Source organism: Vigna unguiculata, chromosome 3 (genome assembly GCF_037176805.1).
Source record: "Vigna unguiculata cultivar grain cowpea cultivar isolate G323 ecotype 2 chromosome 3, ASM3717680v1, whole genome shotgun sequence".
NCBI classification, from domain to species: Eukaryota; Viridiplantae; Streptophyta; class Magnoliopsida; order Fabales; family Fabaceae; genus Vigna; species Vigna unguiculata.
In genome coordinates, this window is record NC_140794.1 from 1,453,654 (window position 1) to 1,472,161 (window position 18,508).

Genomic DNA, 18,508 nt, shown 5'->3' on the forward strand with positions numbered 1-18,508 from the left:
TTTTGTCCTCATATTTCTTTGAATATTTTTAGTTCATTGACTAACCTAAACAAATTATATTCATTATTTTTTTTTACTTTTTAATTACGTAATATTTATTTGCCTTTTTCTCACTTCACACAATTTTATTCTCTCTCTTAATTGTTTTATGTGGTTCAAAATTCACAAATTTCTTTCAAATTTCTAACACATTTCGTTTTATTCTTTATATGATTTTGTTCGAACAGTTAGTATCATATTTCAAAAGATATAACTTAATTTTATTGAATCAAATAACAGCATAAATCCAATTATTTATATATTTTTTATTACTTTTATTTAATTTTTAATATTTTTATATCAAAATAATCGACTCTAGTGTTCTATTGTATAAACATTTAGTCATGGTCATGGCATAGTTATGGTCATTGAGAGATTGTGGTTCTATATGGTTATATGACATTAGTCTTACACATATAAGACCTTAGACACCACTTTTACACCAAAACCTTAAGGCAATGTTGTTATGGGCCTTTATTCTTATATAGTGTTTAACTTTGTCTTTTCTATCCAATGTGGGACTTTGACTCACACTTGGACTATTCCCAACATCTCCCCTCAAGGGTGAGTCCCTTGTTTTTTTTTCTTTTTTTCATATGGTATATTTCCCTTCAGGTGTGTATGAGTGACCCCTTTGGTTATGGTTATACGGTCAGTCACTTCGGTGACCCCTTTTTGGTTATGGTTATGCGGTCAGTCACTCCGAACCATCGGCTCTGATACCACTGATATGTTATATTTTTTCATATATGATATGGGTTATGGTTATAGTCATAGTCATGATCCTGGTCATAATCATTTGTGAAACACCTGCGAACAAGCATGATTTTGCCTTTGCCTTTCTCGTTTTCTTTTCTTTATGCGCTTTCATTTGAGCCATGGTGGGATTTTCAGACAAGGGAACATCATCTTCCTCCACAACTTCCCATAGATCTAGCCCCTCTAGATATGTTTGCATCCTTACCGCCCATAGATCATAGCTTTCACCATCAAAGAGTGGAATAGCGACGTGTGACATATTTCCTTCCAATATTTCCTTCCATTCTATTGGCAGTAAGAACAATGGCTCTTGATACCAGTTGTTGGGATTTTCAGGGCTTTTGAAAATATGAGAGATATATGTGATATGTTATACGGAGGAACATGTTTTTGTATTTTATTGATATACTCTATATATAGAGCAAAATATAACAAATATCAAGTATAAAATATTTAGAATATCTCACTCCTAATCTAATAATAACAAATTTCTAAAACTGACACATATCTCTAAAACTGAAATATTTTCTAAAAACTAATAAAAAAGATATTAAGTAATATTCCCAACAATGAGTAATATAAGAAACAAATTTTCTTTATGATCTTTGTGTCTTAGTTTTGTCTACTTTGAAAATTTTTTATTTCGTTAAAAAAAAATCATTCTCTCTCAAGAATTCAATTTGTTAAATACTCATAAAATTTATTAAAATTTTCAACATATTTTTCTTCTCTTCCACGAGTTTGACTATACATTTTTTTTTTTCTTTTAGGCAAATGTATTGTAATTTTTTGACAAATTAAATCGTTTTTAGGACAACATGGCACTCAATTTTAAGTCTTTAATTATATAAACCTTTATTTTATACAATTTATTTCTTACTATATTTTAAGACTTATACAAACATATTTTTTTATATTTAATATCGAAGAAAAATTGATCAATTTTAATTGAATTATTAATAATATTATTTTTTTGTAATTTTCTTTTTATATAGATTAGGAGTAGTAAAGTAGGTTTTGTTGTCTACTACCAACTCACAAAAATGGTACAGGTTAGGTTGGAATTTGGATACCAACAATCCATTTTAGTCTGATCGGTCTAGTTAGCCAAATTGGCAAGTCAAAGGTAGATCAGTCCACTCTGGTTCGCTTGTCCGCTTTATTTTTTATTTTTTTAAATTAAAAATTAAAATAAGTTAAAAAATTAAATTTTTAATATATTTTTTTGTGTAAAAATATAAATATGTAATACGATTGTAATTTAAATCATTAACACTTACAAATTAAATTTTAATTATTAATTATAATAAAGTAATTTAATATGTAAATTTAGTAATTATTTTATTTTATTCAATTAAAAATATTCATTAATCAAATAAAAATATAGAAGTCAATATATGTAAACAAATTTTAAAAATAAAAATTTAAAAAAAAATGAAAAAGTGGCATACCAATTATCAACACGCCCTATGATAGGATAACATATAATTTATAACCCGTTTGTTAATAACGAATTACTCTAATCCGACCTGTTTTGTTTTTAAAGGGTTAAGAATGGGTCAGACTAAAATACGTCAACTGACCCATTTTATCACCTAAATACAAATATTATTTAATTAATATTTAAGACAAATATATATGAATACAAACACAAATAACTCATGATAGAAATAAAACACAAATTTCAATATCAGACAAGATAGATTATAAATTTTTACTTTAAAAATAAAAATTCAAATCCACCTCACCTGTTTACTGATTCTGCACAATTTTCTTTATCTTTTCATAATTAGTCTTGTATGTAACCATCATTCACTCAATGAATCTCATCTACGTAATAAAAGATTAAATTTTAATTAATTTTAGTCAGACTAATAGTGATTCACTTAATGAATTTCCTAACTTTACCTAACAAATTAGGTTTCATCCAAAGAATCACAAGTGGAGAATACTCAACAATTTCATTAATTAAATTTACTAAGTGAAGCGTAAACTATCCTATAAAAGACTTTAAAATAATGGTATTATTGTGATATATACAAATACTATATATAGAGCATAACGACATTATTATGATAAATAAAAATACATGTATTATGATATTTTTGTTTGAATATTAGGTTAAGAGGGTAATGAGATTTCATATTCTAATGAAATACTTGGTCAAATTAAAAAATAAAAAATAAAATCCTATGATTAAAGTCGATAAAAAATTGGTAGAATCATTAAAATGTACAAATTATCTTGTTATTATAAGTTTTCTATGGGATTTATAGTAACTTAAACTCAATACTAGTACTTTTGAAAAAGATAGTCATTATATATTTTGTAGATATTTTTGATGACTTTTAATAAGTTTAATATTGAAATATTTCATATTGTTAATTATATATTTAATTAAATAGTTAATTTTATATATATATATATATATATATTTTTTTTTTTAATTTCTTTTTTATAAAAGATGTAAACAGATAACTATTCAAAAACAGATGGAAAAATATTGTGGTATATTAAATCGGGATAGTTTTAGACATTTCAACTCCAAAGCTTAATTTTTGTAATTTTGTAATTTTAGACATTTCAACTTCAAAAATATTGTGGTATTTTTGTAATATTGTGGTATATCAAACTAAATAACATGAGAGATATTTTTAGACTGGACACTACCGTATTGACTGGATCTGTTATCATCTATTTAGAGAGTTAAATTAAATTAAAATATTCATTTTTATAAGTGTAATGTCTAATAAATAAATAAATAAAAATTAAAGTTAATCCTATTAAATATACTAGTGTAAACACAGGCGCTATCGCGCCTGTGTGTACACATTTTTTGAATTATATTAATAATTGATGATATTGTAATGTTATTAATTTAATAAACAAAATAACAAAATAAAAGTATATTTATAAAAAATAAAATAAAATGTACGGAGAAAATAAGAGAAAAATAACTGTTGATGAATAGTAAGAGAAAAAAAGAAAAAGGAGATAAGTAAATAATTTTATAAAAACTTGTAAAAGTAACCGTTAAATTTTAAAAATTTAATAAATAATTAAATTATAAAGGGTAAAGTTGGAATTATGAAATGTGGACACAAAAGAGGGAATCCCCTTTATATATAGTTATAGATAATTTGAATAAGTCTTTGGTCCACTGTCCATTAATTGTCACTCATAGCTACCTTATATATTTCCCTTTCACAAGGATATAAAATAAATGAACCATTTGACTTTAGGTGAACAAACCAATATTTGCCATCAAAATAAAAACAATATATTTTTACTTACAGTTCTACTTAAGTTATTGTAACCAAAGATTGCACAAAGCTAAATTTGATACTTTTACTTTTGAATTTTATTTATATTAATAAATAAGTATTAATGGTAAAACACACTTTATCCACACCCACCGCCCCACTACAAAATATTAAGGAATAAATAGCTCAAATTAATAAATATTACTATACTATTACAAATACACAAAAAATTAATTTAAGATTAAATGAAAAATAATAATATAAATGGAAAGTAAATATTATTCTTATTCTGATTTAAGAAAATAACAATTAAACAAAAACACGAGTCTCTATAAAAACGAAACTTCAATAGTGACATTCATGAATATGATATTTTGGAGTAGCTTGATAATATCTACACGGTGCGCAAATCACAATCGAAAAATCTTTTCTCCAAACACGAAATTGCAGAAACAAACAATTGTGTCCTCTTCAGATATTTATATTATTATGGAAAATGAAGGCCGTGACGAAGTTTTCTAAGCTTGAATTTTATCAAATATGGCTGACTAAATCAATGTTTCATTTTTTCTCCACAGACAAAAAATTTAAACAAATATGTTTTCAAGAAGTATGCAAGACATGACAACGACATTATAACAAGTACCATGTTGGAAAAGAAGGTTGTATGTGTTAAAACGAACTGGCGTAATTCATTAAACTTCATGAACAATTAATTTAAGAAAAATTATTTTTTAACAAACTTTTGACAATGTATACTTGTCAACGTCTTAATGGATGAAAGAAAGTTTTAATGTGATTTGGAAAGAGAAGAAAAATGTTTATTGTATGTTAAAAAGCTAACTTTGTAAAAAAAAAAAATTTATCAAAGTCCTTAATTTAAATTAAAATTTTGACATAATATATTATATTTTACAAAAAATCATCACCATCATCTTACTCGAGATTATTTACATACATTAGAATAACATTATCTTATATCCACAAAAATATAACAAAAAAAAATGAATTGTAATTAAATAAAAGATTCAGCTAAGACACATTAATCATAATATTAAACAAATTAGTCAAAGTAAAGTCAGATCCATTCAGGTAAAAATTCATAAACACATTATAAACAATAAAAATAAATTAATTATGTTTATCATTACAATATTTAAAATAATTATTAAACGTACATTATTAAGAACACATTAGAATGTCTTTTACACGCACACACTTCTGAGACTGAAATGATACAAAAATTTTGAACATCTCAATTTAAAAGTATAAAGACATTACAAAAGGTCATTTACGAAAATATTTACAAAATATATTTGGTTATTAAGAACATATATAATTAACAAATGAGCTCAAGATTAGGTCTACTAAAAATAAAAAAATTGTGATGTGTGCATATTAAAATATAATTTGAAAGTGAATTTGACTCGGTGGAAGAACAAAATATGATGTGTTTGGTGTAGGTGATAGTTTTCTCCAGGCTTCATTGATAAAAGCAAGGTGTTGTCTTGAGTTGAAAGAAGGGAGAATATAATAGTATTTATATTATAAAACAAATTAAAAAGAGGAAGACAAAGAACTGTTAGCGGCAAGGGATATCTTAAAAGTATTCAAATGTGCGACACATTCCCACGTCCACATCTTTCAGCAGCCGGTGTCTCCTTCGTCATGCAGTATCAATTATTTGTATAAGTGGCAAGTGTATCCAATTTTTTGTTTAATATTTTCCGTGACGACTTTGTGTTTAAGATGAAAAAGAAGAAGTTAATAGTGAATAAAAAAGAATCTCGTGTTAAATTAAATAATGAACGAAAAACTGAGGTATAATCATAATAACAATCAATCATGTATATGCATCTATAAAGGGAGATATTATAATGAGAACAATAAATTTAGCATCTGAATTTTATAACCCATTTTTATTGAAGTAGGATTATGCATATGAAATTTAAAATATTAAATCCCAAATAAAACGTAGATTATAAAAGTAAAAGAAAATTATTTTTTAAATTTAAAAATTGAAAATATAAATAAAATAATTAACTTAGAAATATAATAATTATTTAAATAAAGATATACATTAAACAATTAAGAAAACATTTATATATTAAATATACTTTTAATATTTATATATTTACATGTAAACAAATTAAAAAAAATTAGCTGACCTGCTTGTCCTCTCTTTAGTGGTAAAGGCTGAGGGCGAAGCATCCTAGAAAGGAGCTTCTCTCACTGTATCTCCGATGCCTTCTTCGGTATTCCAAATGTCAGTGTTTGTTACCATTATAACCTTACCTTACAATGGAACAAGACTAAACAAACAGCAGACTAGGGAGAAACGCTTACCTTACAATGGAACAAGACTAAACAAACAGCAGACTAGGGAGAAACGCTCATAGAAAATAACGATGACGGAAGAACGAATAAGAGAAATGGAACAAGACTAAACAAACAGCAGACTACAGGCTCTCGACATTTTACAAAATGTAATAGCAAATATAATTACTTTCAAAAAGGAAAGGTAAAATCTCGGAAGCAAAAGGAACTATGCCTTGGCACCATATACTATGTAATACCTTCCCAGGATCTTCTTTCATTTCCAATTTTGACATGCACAAAACCAGAAATAAAAAACATGAAAGTAGCATAAATTTGAGACACGGGCAGAAAAAGATTAGAAAGGGAGAAATCGAAAACCTAGCCTCTATAAGTAGGTTGATCTACTGTGTATGGAGGTGGATAAGTCAGGGGAGCACCGTTTCTGTAATCGTATATGCCATAGGTAGCCTGTCCAGAATAAGAACCACTGGACCGGTAACCAGATGGACCCAAATTGTCAACGGGAATAGAGTAGTGTTGTTGTGTTATTCCAGCTGGACTTTGCGTGTGGGTAGTTCCATAGGTTGCTGCGTAAGGATTAGCTGATGCACCATCGAATATGGTCTGGTTGGGGTAGTTGAATGGACCAGAAAATCTTGCACCGGGACTGGGTTGTAGAGAAGGTGCTAGGTTCCTGCGGCCGAAAGATGACGAGTGTGCATTACTAAATTTGGCTGATTTGGCTGGACGGGAAGAACTGGATCCATTGCCTCGATTGCCTCGTTTGTTCTGAGGTTTAGTTCCTGATGTTGAACTTTTTTTCCTTTCGGCCTTGGCTTTCTCCAGAAGGGTAGCTCGCTTCCTCAAGTGATCAAGGTTAAATTCTGATTCAAGCTTGTGATCTTCTACACATTTTATTATAGCCTTAATGGAATTCAACTCTGAAGTGCTTGAATCATCCTGAACAATGAAAAGACAGAATTAAGAATCCAATCCATCTAAGGCATACACCGTTTCATCTGTAACATAAACACACCGTTGTAGCATGATTGCTGTTTCCCTTTTTTGACGTCGTAGTAACATTCTTTTTGTAGCTCCGGTGATAGGACTTGAGTAGGTTGATCGGAGGAAATCGTTCAGTTAAACCTGATTCTGAAGCAAAATAAACAGCTTCTATCTCTTTACCACTGCTAATGAGTTCATCTATAATATCTGCATAAATCATTTGCTTAATTATTATTTGCAGGTATTTATACATTGGGCAAAAAATAATTACATAAAAAATATTACTTCATGTCTATTGCATGGTAAAGTGAAAAAGTATGGGAGCGTACGAATAAATCGGAATCAAGGTAAGAGTTATATGTGATAACATAGTCTGAGTTCTCTAACCAGCTTATTTGGCCTGCCATTTTTCTTCTGCTTTATCACAGAGGAACATAAAAGGGGTTAAGCTAGGCCAACATGTCTACAAGGATAGGAATAATAGGAAATTGAGGTGGAAGTTTGGAATGGTAAACAAGACATTTTATGAAAGGTTGTAGACAGGCAATACATGACAAGTAGGAGGCTCTGTTACTAATGAGCAGATGCAACATTGAAAGAGAAAATCACAGGAGTAGCACAGAAATGTTTTAAGTCAATATCAATTTCAAAAGGAAAAGATACAAGCAAACTTCTTTGAAAAAATAAAATTAAACGTGAACAAGTTACACAATATTTAAATTTTTGATGACCCAAAATCCCATAGCCCTGTTCTAAATTATGCACCGGCTGCTACTCAATGCGATGTATCAGGATTCCCTTCCCCTTAAGACTGATGAATATAGAGAAGAGAATACAACATCAACAACACACTAAAGGATATCAAAATTAGATAATACACAAGAAAACCTCTTCAAGTGATTATGTGCAGAAACCCATTTCTATTCTAAACTGCCTAACATGACTCAATAGTCTCCATCACCACTGTCAGCCTTTCTTACTGCAATACTTCCCTTTTTCTCAGCCCACCACCACCATTGAACCACCACCAAATCTCAACTTCCTTCATTTCCACAACAGCTTCGTATCTTTACCACCACTAGAGGCCAGAGATGGAATGGACCCCAGCTCCAAATTCCACTGCCTAGTTTGAAAAGTCAAGTTGTTATCATAGTCTATACATACCACAGACTCTGACAAAAGCAAGATAACAATAGAATGCAGAAGGATGCACTGCCACATGACCTGTTTATTGCAGCTTAATTTTGGAGAAATAATTTCTTTTATTTCAAAAGCTCAGCGAGGAATTTACAAAGAAAACAGAAAATGATATTTTCCCAAAAGAAGCTTAATTCAAACAGGCACTGAAAGGCGCAGGATGTAACCCTCAAGGGACCCTGAGTGCCAGAAGCATTTCAGGCATTGCTGATGAAAGGTTGTCCTGCTGTTGGCAATCTGAAGATTATGATTCTTGAAGGAGTCACAACTTCCAATCAAGTTCCAGTAGTCCTTCTAAACTCCAATTTTTATATCTTTCCACTTCAAGGAAGCACCAGCACCCCAATGGAAAAAAATATCTGTGTATTCAACACCTTTTGGACTCAAAACATGCCAGACACCTATTTTACAGATATCCAATTATCCTCAACTGTGTCACAACTAAAAAAAAAAATCGACTCAAACATCTCTTCGATACATCTTGGACACCTCTCCAACACATTTTGAATAGGAGTAAGGAAAATGAACTGACACTTATTCTTGACTAAACACTTACTACTAGACACTGCTATCATAAAAAAAAACTAGGAAGAAATAAAAAGGATCAATTTATATTATAAATATTGCAAGGCTTATAACATTATATTGCGAGACTCGTTTGCATTATATTGTGAGACTCATTTACATTATAAACTATTAAAAGATATATTTCTTAGAATTTTATTGTGATCTATGAAAACTGTATAACTTAGCAATGTAGTTTTTACAATGCAATTAATTATGTAAACATCTTAATTCTCAATTAAGATTTCTGTAAGTGGTGCTCTTGTTTGTTATTTATAATTGGACATTAGTTGTGTACAAAATGTAAATGTCCGTTTCATATCCAGTGTCTATGTAAGACTCGATGCTTCATAGATTCTAATACAAATTTTGGAAGACCAGTGTGGATAGTTTGTTGTAATGAGGTTTCTTGGATAATGAGCTACCCTAATATGATTCAATGTCAGGGCTGTTTCTTGGAGGGTGAGGCATGGTGTTAGGGAATTTAAAGGCACAAGGAGGCAGTGGCATAACATAGAAGTGACCAAGGCAAAGACCTATTAGAAGGGAATATATGTATAGAACTTAACAGAAACAGAGTATGTTCCAAGGTAGTTTGTTTAGCCAAAAGAAACACAAACCTATGATCTTGTCCCCGAACTGCAAGGAAGCAGCAAGCTTCGCCATGTCCCGTCTAGAAGCGAACTCCATAACGAATTTCCTCAAATACTCGTCATCAAACCTGGACCTTAACCCAAAACACACCACCATCTGCAGAAACATAACCACTTCTGCTGCACCACTATCTGATTCCCCATCCAAATGCTCCTTCCACATTTCCACAACCGCAACCGCTCTCTCCATTATCTTCCTGGAATATTCTCTCGACTCCGAAACCATCAGCGCCTGAATCAGAAGCCCGCAAGCCCACCTCTTATCCGTCACCCCGGACTTCGCCGCCTTACTCCTCAGAAACTCCTCCACCGCCTCCAGCACCAGCCGCGGCGGGTCCACCGCCTCTGCCATTGCCTCTGCGATTTCAGCCCTCAGCGATGCCGACTCCTTTCGCTTCGACACAACGAACCGCAGCAGCGCCGCTGCGTCCATCTTCCGCGAGAGGGATTTGAGCGCGGTGGAGAGGTCGGGATCCGGAAGAGGAGGGGCGCGAAGCTCGGCGATAGCGGCCTCCTTCTGATCACTGATGCGGGCGGCTGAGGCGGACTCGCGCTCCGGGATGGAAGTCTGGCGGCGGTGGAGGGATTGGAGGGTTTCGCGGGAGAGGGATTCGAGGGATTGGAGCTTTGAATCGAGGAATTGGGATTTATCGGTGACGGAGTGTTGGAGGGAAGAGAAGTGAGTGGAGAGGGTGGTGAAGAGGTTTGTGCATTTGGCCAGGATAGTCTTCTTCGCTTCCAGCTCCTCGAAGAATTGCTGAACCTTCCCGGATGGTGTCGTCGACAATTGGGTCGCCATTGGAGAGTGTTGTCACTCTCTTCTGAAACCGAAATCAAAAACCCTAATTTACCGTTGAGCAGCAGAACAATTTGAGTTGCTTCGTGTTCATGAGTTGGGGTCTGAAAATGAGAGAGACAACACAAACATTAAAACTTTACTATGATTTTGTATAGAAAAAAACAACAAATATCAAGAAATGACATATTTCTTTAAAAAAGCTATAACAAATCACATTGTAAAATTTATAATTAATTGTTAATGTATTTATTAAAAAAACTAAAATATACTATTTTCTAATAAACACACATGTCTTAAAAGGCTAAATATATATTTAATTGTTTATTATTAATAGAGTAAATAAAATATAAAAAAATTATACTAAAGTTTTATTAAAAATAAAAATATTACTACACATGATTTTCAACCAAGTATTTTTTTTTCTAAGAAAAAAAAAAGAAAATAACACACAAAAAGTGGTAGACTAAATAGTTATTATTATTAGTAGAAAATATTTTTCTTTTACTGCAAATAATTAATTTAATTAAAAAAGAAATATCTGAATTCAAATAAATAATGAATTTAAATGATAAAATAATAAAATAACAATTTTAATTTAAAAATTTATTAAATTTAAATTAGTGATTATTTAAGGAATAAAGATAGAAATGTCGATATTTTAGTTTATAACGTTTATAAAATTGGAAAGAAAATGTATATGTGAAAAAAAGAATATAATTTTTCTTTTAAATCAAATAGTTTTTTTTTGGAAGAATAGATATGTAGTTTTTTTTCTTAATCAAATAAAATATTCTATTTTTCCCTTTTAAAATTTTGTTTAAAAAAAAACTTATACACTATCAATATAGAATAATAGTTTTACCCATTACTAAGTGATTAAATTCTTTTTTATCTTTTATATTTTTTCACGTGTTGATCATAAGGTGTCGTGTTTTTTTTTCTCGTAAAAGGAAAATATATAATTGTTTTTATAAATAATGTCTATTATAAACTTAAAATAGGTATAAGAACCCAAATTATATCATTATCAATAATATTTTGTTTTTGTTGAATACGAAGAAAAGAAATAGGAGAGTGTAAGAGAGAAATGAAGAAAAGTGAAAAAAGGAATAGAAATATAAATTGTTTAGTTAAGGATGAAAGAATAACTTGAGGAGATGCTTCTTTATAACTTAAAACGATTTTTTACAATTGATTAAGGGTATTATATATCTTTATCAATTCACACCTACTATACTATTTTACACAAGAAGTAACCATTTTTTCAAGATCAAAGGACACAAAAATGCTTCTTTTGTTTTGTTTTCTTTGGGTCCACATCTTAACAAGCTTTAAGAGGGTTCACGATGGATATTGTTTATCAAAGGCCAAATCTTTTTTATTGATGTTTTCAATTTCAATTGAGAAATATTTCAAGCACAAAGTATGCATTTTTTTTTCTTTCTATACATCCGTTTAAGCTTCCATAATGTAAAATAATAAGCAAATTAATGACTGTATTCTTTTAAGCAATAAAATGTTTTTTTTTTTAGCAAATCAGGGACTAACTTCTTATTCATTTCAAATATTAAATAACTCATTTTTGGTGCTTAAAATCTAGAGAATTAGTTTCAATAGCATTATAATTAATGAGACTAATCTTTCAGTGATTTTTTTTCAGACATAGAATTTAAATATATCAGTATATTGCACCAATTAATGAAACAGCCACCTATTGGTTTTTAATCACTCAACCATGTGCAAGTATTTGCAAGAACTGAGAAATGTAACTTTCATAGATAAGTTTAGCTAAGACTATTGACTATAGGCTCATTTGACATAGTGTTTGACACAAGAAACATATAATTATTGTTTTGCTAAGACTAGATTTTGTGTCCTATGTGACCTTTATTACACTTTTTTTAGTTCATAGCAACTTCAGATATAGCAAGTGGCTCCCAGAGTTAATTTTTAATTCAATTTGAATACGACCATGGATCCACAGACTGCATTTCTTGAGAGAAGTTTGGGCGATTTCCTCATCAAATACATTTTTTTTTCTTCGTCGTCATCAGATGATAACTATAAGGTGGTATTTTCTCAGAGGCTAGGTTTTCTATTTCTTAACATTTATTAAGAAAAAGGAATAAAAAAAAAAACTAGAGATAAACTGTTTGGTGGGTTTTCTAGCTACTTCGAAGATAGACCAATTGATAGTGACTCCTTTTTTGGCTCAATCGGGGCTCATATGTAACACAATTGACTTTTTGGTTAGAAGCAAAATTGATTAGTATGACTTTCTGGTTAATTGAACACTGATTTTGATCAAAACATGAACACCCAAAGTAAGGTTTACCTACAACAGCTCATTTGGGTCTCACTAGTTGAAAAAATCGAATAAGCATAGTTTTTCGAATTGAATTCATTCTTTCTAGAACTTGAACATCAAAATATATTAGATCCGAAACACAAAAACAAGTCTTTAAGACCTAAATTCTGAGAATAGTGTTACATTTACAGAGGAATAAACCAAAGAACAGGAGAATGGCAGATATATTCTTTACTTGTAGACGGAGAAATTTCATTACACATATAACTATATGTAATTACAATGAGAAATGAAGCACTCAAAAAACAAAAGCTAATAGACAGATTAGAGACATAATGTCTGAATAGTTATTTTCTTGTTACAAAAACTATAGAAGGATCAGCAAAGCGAACAGAGAAAGATCTAGAGAGATTATCTGGTTCGTCAATCGCAGTGCCTTGATCGAAATTCTGAGAGTAAGTGTGTTGATCATAAGGGACCTGAAATGATGCAGACCGAAAAAGCCTCTTTTTTTCTTTCTTGATCTTCATCCACAATAACTTCCACCTCAACTTGGGTGGTAGCGAGTGCACGTGCTCAATCTCATGGTGACACCTTCCCAGGTGGATTGCTCTCTTGCCGGAATTTCGACAACCTTTGATATCCATGGAGTCACTTGGAGCAAAAGTTTGTGTTATGATTGGAGCCGGGAAACTCAAAGTGACACGCCAAAGAGTGTAAATGAGCAAAGTGAGGAGTGAGGAAAACATCTTTAGAATATAAAAAAGCACATGGTGTTGGATTGGTAAAGAGAGAGTAGGGTATTGTATCGGAAGATAGAACCTTTTTATTTTGTTGGGTTAACCAAGCAAGGAATTTAAGTGTGAGTCTAAGTCCCACATTAGTTAGAAATAAAAAAATAGAGCACTATATAAAAATAAAAACCAATAAACCTATTGTCTTAAGATTTTATATTAAGAATAATGTCAATGTCTTATATGATTAGACTCCTAGCTCTGAATGATGTTAATTTTCCGGAAATCACACTCTGGATGGTAATAACTGAGGGCACGTGGTGCACATGAAGAGTGCATGTAATTGCTACGTGGGACTGTTTTCTGGGGCAGCTATTCCATGTGGTACTGTGTTCTGGTTCAGTTTTCATATAATTTTATTTGTTGACGAAATCATGCATTTGGAGACATCATGGTTAGAAACTGAAGTTCCAGTTTCGTTGACTTGTCAGTGTATTGGACATGCACAGCTAAAGTTTTGTAGAATTCTTAACGCTGTTATTGTAAGGAAGAGACATCTATGCAAATTGTGATTTTATTTTTGGTTTTGTGGCTTAGATAGTGTTTCCATAGCATTCAACGGTTAGATGTCTTAGTTTTATCCTGAATTGACGCAAAATATTACATTATCCTTAATGATATTTTAATTCACTTTGACTCATTTTTAATTTATTATTCTAATCACTCTTAGATCATCATACTACTAATAAAATTAAAATAAATAATTAAAAAATAATTAGATTAGTATGTTAAAAATGAGTTAAAAAATACATCAAAATATTATTATCCTATTATTATGCCTAACAAAATGATTATACGGTATCTCACTTAACTTATTATGATTAATTCTTTAGTATTACGGATAATTCACTAAATTTCAAAAATATTATACCTAGTTCTTTTAGTTAATTTTTTTTTTTCTAAATTCTAAGTTCTAAATTCTAAATTCTAAATTGGTGACGACTCAATATAGTGTTTGTGGAGTGTGTATACGATGTTATTGATTATGGGGCGTGGGTGGTTAAGGATAGTACATAGTGTGACATACGCTAAATAAAAAAATAAAAACAAATCCTAGACTAGAAAGACATTTAAGTTTTATTCTATCTTTCAATCTATATCACATAAATAGTATTAATAAATATTTAATGAGTATATTATGATGTTGTAATTAAAATATTTAAATTATTATTAATAATAATATTAAAAAATATTTATACAAATAAATGTAATAAATTTAGACAATAAAAAGTTACATGAAAATAATTTCTAAATATTATGTTAAATAAAAAGAACAAAAAAAGTATAACACATTAAATCTTAGATTTTGACTTTAAAGTTGTGTTTGGATGTACGAATAGACTTGAGGGTGTGTGAGAATGAATGGATTTAAGAAAAAAATAAATGAGATTGAAGTTGTTTGGATTAAGAATTTGAGAAAAAAATTTATAAAAATTAGTGATTGATCATATAAATATAATAAATTAAAATATGATAAAAATGAAAAATTATTATCATTATAATTATTTTTTTATTGATTTATTTTTATTTATTTCATTAATAATATTGTTATTAATTTTATTATTATTATTAGATTTATTATATTCTATTTGATTTTAATGAAATAATTTATTTATTTAACAATTGTGAAATTGATTTTTAATATAAAGATTAAAACAAACACACTTTCTTCCTGAATCTTAATATATGAGCAAAGAAAATTGAATTAAAAAATTTATCTTGATTTTTGTAAAATTTTATTTCGAATAGCTAACTTTGATTGCATTTCTGCTCGTTCTAACTTTCTATCTGCAGAACCAAAACACCGCATACGAGAGAATATAATAACTTAGAACACATTAAATCTTAGAATAATTTCCGTACTTTTTTACTATAACAAATATAATAACTGCAATTATTTAAATAAATAAATAGTTATTATATTTAATTATTTTTCAAAAAGATTTCAAAATATCTGTGAATGATAGCAAATATATGTCCAATTTTTTGAATAATACCTATTCCCAAACAAGTGACATCAAAATGGTTAGGTTGGTGAGATTATGTTGCTGGATTGCAAAATATCTTCCATCAATGATTGAGTTTCAAGAGAAAGAGCTTTAAAATTAATTAAAATTGTGACGTGTTTAAATAATAATAGGAAAGAAGGAAGAGAAAGTTAAAAAAAAAAAAAAAACTTTAATTTTATCCTCATCGCATTTAACAATCATATTTAATTCTTTTATTTCTCTTAATTTTTTTCTCAAATCTCATCATTTCAAAAATTAATCATACATTTAAGTAATTGAAGTGCTAAGAAGATTTTAAATCGGTCAAATATATATATATATATATATATATATATATATATATATATATATATATATATATATATTATTTTATAGATTCCTGACAATGTCATATTTACATCAATATTTAATAACATTATTTTAAAAAACTAAAATGAAAAATATTATGGCTATATAACTATTATATTATTACTAGTTAAAAAAATGGGCTATTTTCGTACCGTGTTTTACATTTTTTAAATTAGAAATAATAATTTGAATTATTATTAAATGTTATAATTAAAAAAAAACAAGTATTAAAATATATTTTAATCAGTCTTTTCTATTTGGTTAACGATTTATCGTAAAAAAATAGTCATTCTTAAAATATTTAATAGAATTATATATATTGAACAAGTTAATCCTCATTATAGAGTACTATAAATGCTAAAAACTAAAATTCACCTTCAATATTCATCATTTAAACTAAAAAAAAAATGATAATGAACATTTACAAGGTACTAAACACAAACAAGTATAACAAAGTATACATAGTCAAAGAAACATAACAAATATATATGAAAATTTGACTTCTATATATTTTTTTCTTATATTTTTCCTTATTTTCCATAGTATATATTTTTTATATTTACGTTTTGTTTTTATTGAGAAAATGTATTTCTAATCTTCATCTTTTCACTTAAACATGACTATAAACATGTACAAGAACTTTAAAATTCTTGTACCAGATAAAAAAAAGTTAACAAAATAGTTTAATCTCTCAACTTTTGAAAAAAAAAAGAATTTTTTAGAGAAAAAGATAGACTAAGATAAAACCATATGAAAATACAGAGATCTTATCTAAAAAGAAAAATAAAGACAAAACATATTCTTTTTATTTCTATCTCTCTCTCTTTTCAGTCCTGAGGAATCTCCTACCTCAGAGAAAACAAAAGAAGATGAAAACACGTGAACAGAATTATGGATCATGCTAGAAAGTAAAATTTGCAGCAACCTTGGATCCCCTTGTTATCCAAATCAAATCTGGGGGTGGCTAAAATATTACAGATCTAAATCTGCCCTATATTATTAACAACAATTATCTAACTACTTAATTACACCATTTCAGATCTAGTTTAGGGATCAAAAAAATCAACCTGCATGTGTTTTGTTCCCTAATTTTATCAACAACTTCATCACCCTTTAAATTCATACCCAGAAAATGAAAAAACAGAAAGAAAAAAAATCCTTAATTTTTCAGATGAATTGTGTGGTTGGTCTGTGAGTACGATGAGACAGAAGAAGCTAAAGAGTGATTAGTGAGAATCGCAAGTACACAATCCACTGAAGCATTAATTAATTAATTATTATAATAATCTCTCTCTGTAACATTACTGGTATGAGTAACTTAACCACTTACATAGGCATGTTGTGAAAGCTGTGAGAAACATAATAACAGCAGAGACAGGAAGAGACAGAGAGAGACATAAAACGACAGCGTTGCTATTTGGGGTTGGAGCGTTTCATCCAGGAAGGTGGAGATGATGAAGCTGTGACTGAGCGATGCAAACGACACCTGAAGGAGCCTTCGTGCGTCGTCGGAGAACACAGGCACTGCCCTTTGCCCAACGACGCCGTTCCGTTGCCGCCGCCACTCTCAGTTTCCGCTATAACTGAAACCGTGAGCTTTCTCTGCACCTGAGTCTGGGAATCCATCACTCACTCTTCTTCTCTGAGCTCAAAAAACCCAAAACTTTCCTTTTTATATCAATACCTATAAGCACTTTTTGAGGTTTTTCAATGAAAATTTCCAACATACTAAGTACATATTAATCTAGTATCAATACACAAAACTTTTTACATATACCATCTTTTCCTATTTGTTTCTTCTGTGGACAAATTAGGAGAAGGACAAAAAACTTAACCTGGGATGCACGTGAAAGTCTTCTTTTAAACAGAAAAAATTATTTGCCCTTTCAATGTTTATCCATTTATTTTTCTGTCATGTGGTCTCACACTTGTTTGATTCTTCTTGTTTCAAATTCTGGGGTTCATTTTTCTTTTATAATATATATATATGACTTATGTAGATAACTTTTCTGTTCAGATAATTAAACACAAAGATAACTAAAGTTGTAACATTACATCTTTCACACGATTTAACCTGTTTCACGCCACCCTTTTGTTTACCATCCCTTATTAACATACATCAGAAACCTTTTTCATTTATAAGGATGACTTATGCATCTGTAAAATGTCCCATAAGTATAAATTTGATTATTTAATTTTATTTTAAAATAAAAATGGATTCTTATTTTCATTTTCGTACTTAATGAATGTATAAAATTTTGTATCATTTTATTAAAAAATAAATATATTTTTGAACCTACCTTTTTACTGTTATAAATTGTGTTAATGAAGTCATTTGTTTTAAAAAAATTCAATAAAAATTATAATTATATAAATATATAATAAAAGATATTAAATGATAATTAGATAAATATAAAATAAAAATAATGAAATATTTTAAAAAATAAATTA

The 18,508-nt window shown here is 29.3% G+C and overlaps 2 protein-coding genes across 2 annotated transcripts; both read right to left on the bottom strand.

Moving 5' to 3' along the window:
- Positions 1–6,505: 6,505 nt before the first annotated feature.
- Positions 6,506–10,728, bottom strand: LOC114178691 (FRIGIDA-like protein 4a). The gene is made up of 3 exons (XM_028064744.2): positions 9,767–10,728; positions 7,417–7,592; positions 6,506–7,340 (listed from the first exon to the last, which is right to left on the bottom strand). The coding sequence occupies exons 1-3, from the start codon at positions 10,596–10,598 to the stop codon at positions 6,759–6,761; spliced, it is 1,590 nt and encodes a 529-aa protein (XP_027920545.2). The 5' UTR covers positions 10,599–10,728; the 3' UTR covers positions 6,506–6,758.
- Positions 10,729–17,312: 6,584 nt separating this feature from the next.
- On the bottom strand, positions 17,313–17,944 carry LOC146887413 (uncharacterized). The gene has a single exon (XM_085671003.1). It carries the CDS (start codon positions 17,681–17,683, stop codon positions 17,471–17,473), a length of 213 nt encoding a protein of 70 aa, XP_085527129.1. The 5' UTR covers positions 17,684–17,944; the 3' UTR covers positions 17,313–17,470.
- Between the last annotated feature and the right edge of the window lie 564 nt (positions 17,945–18,508).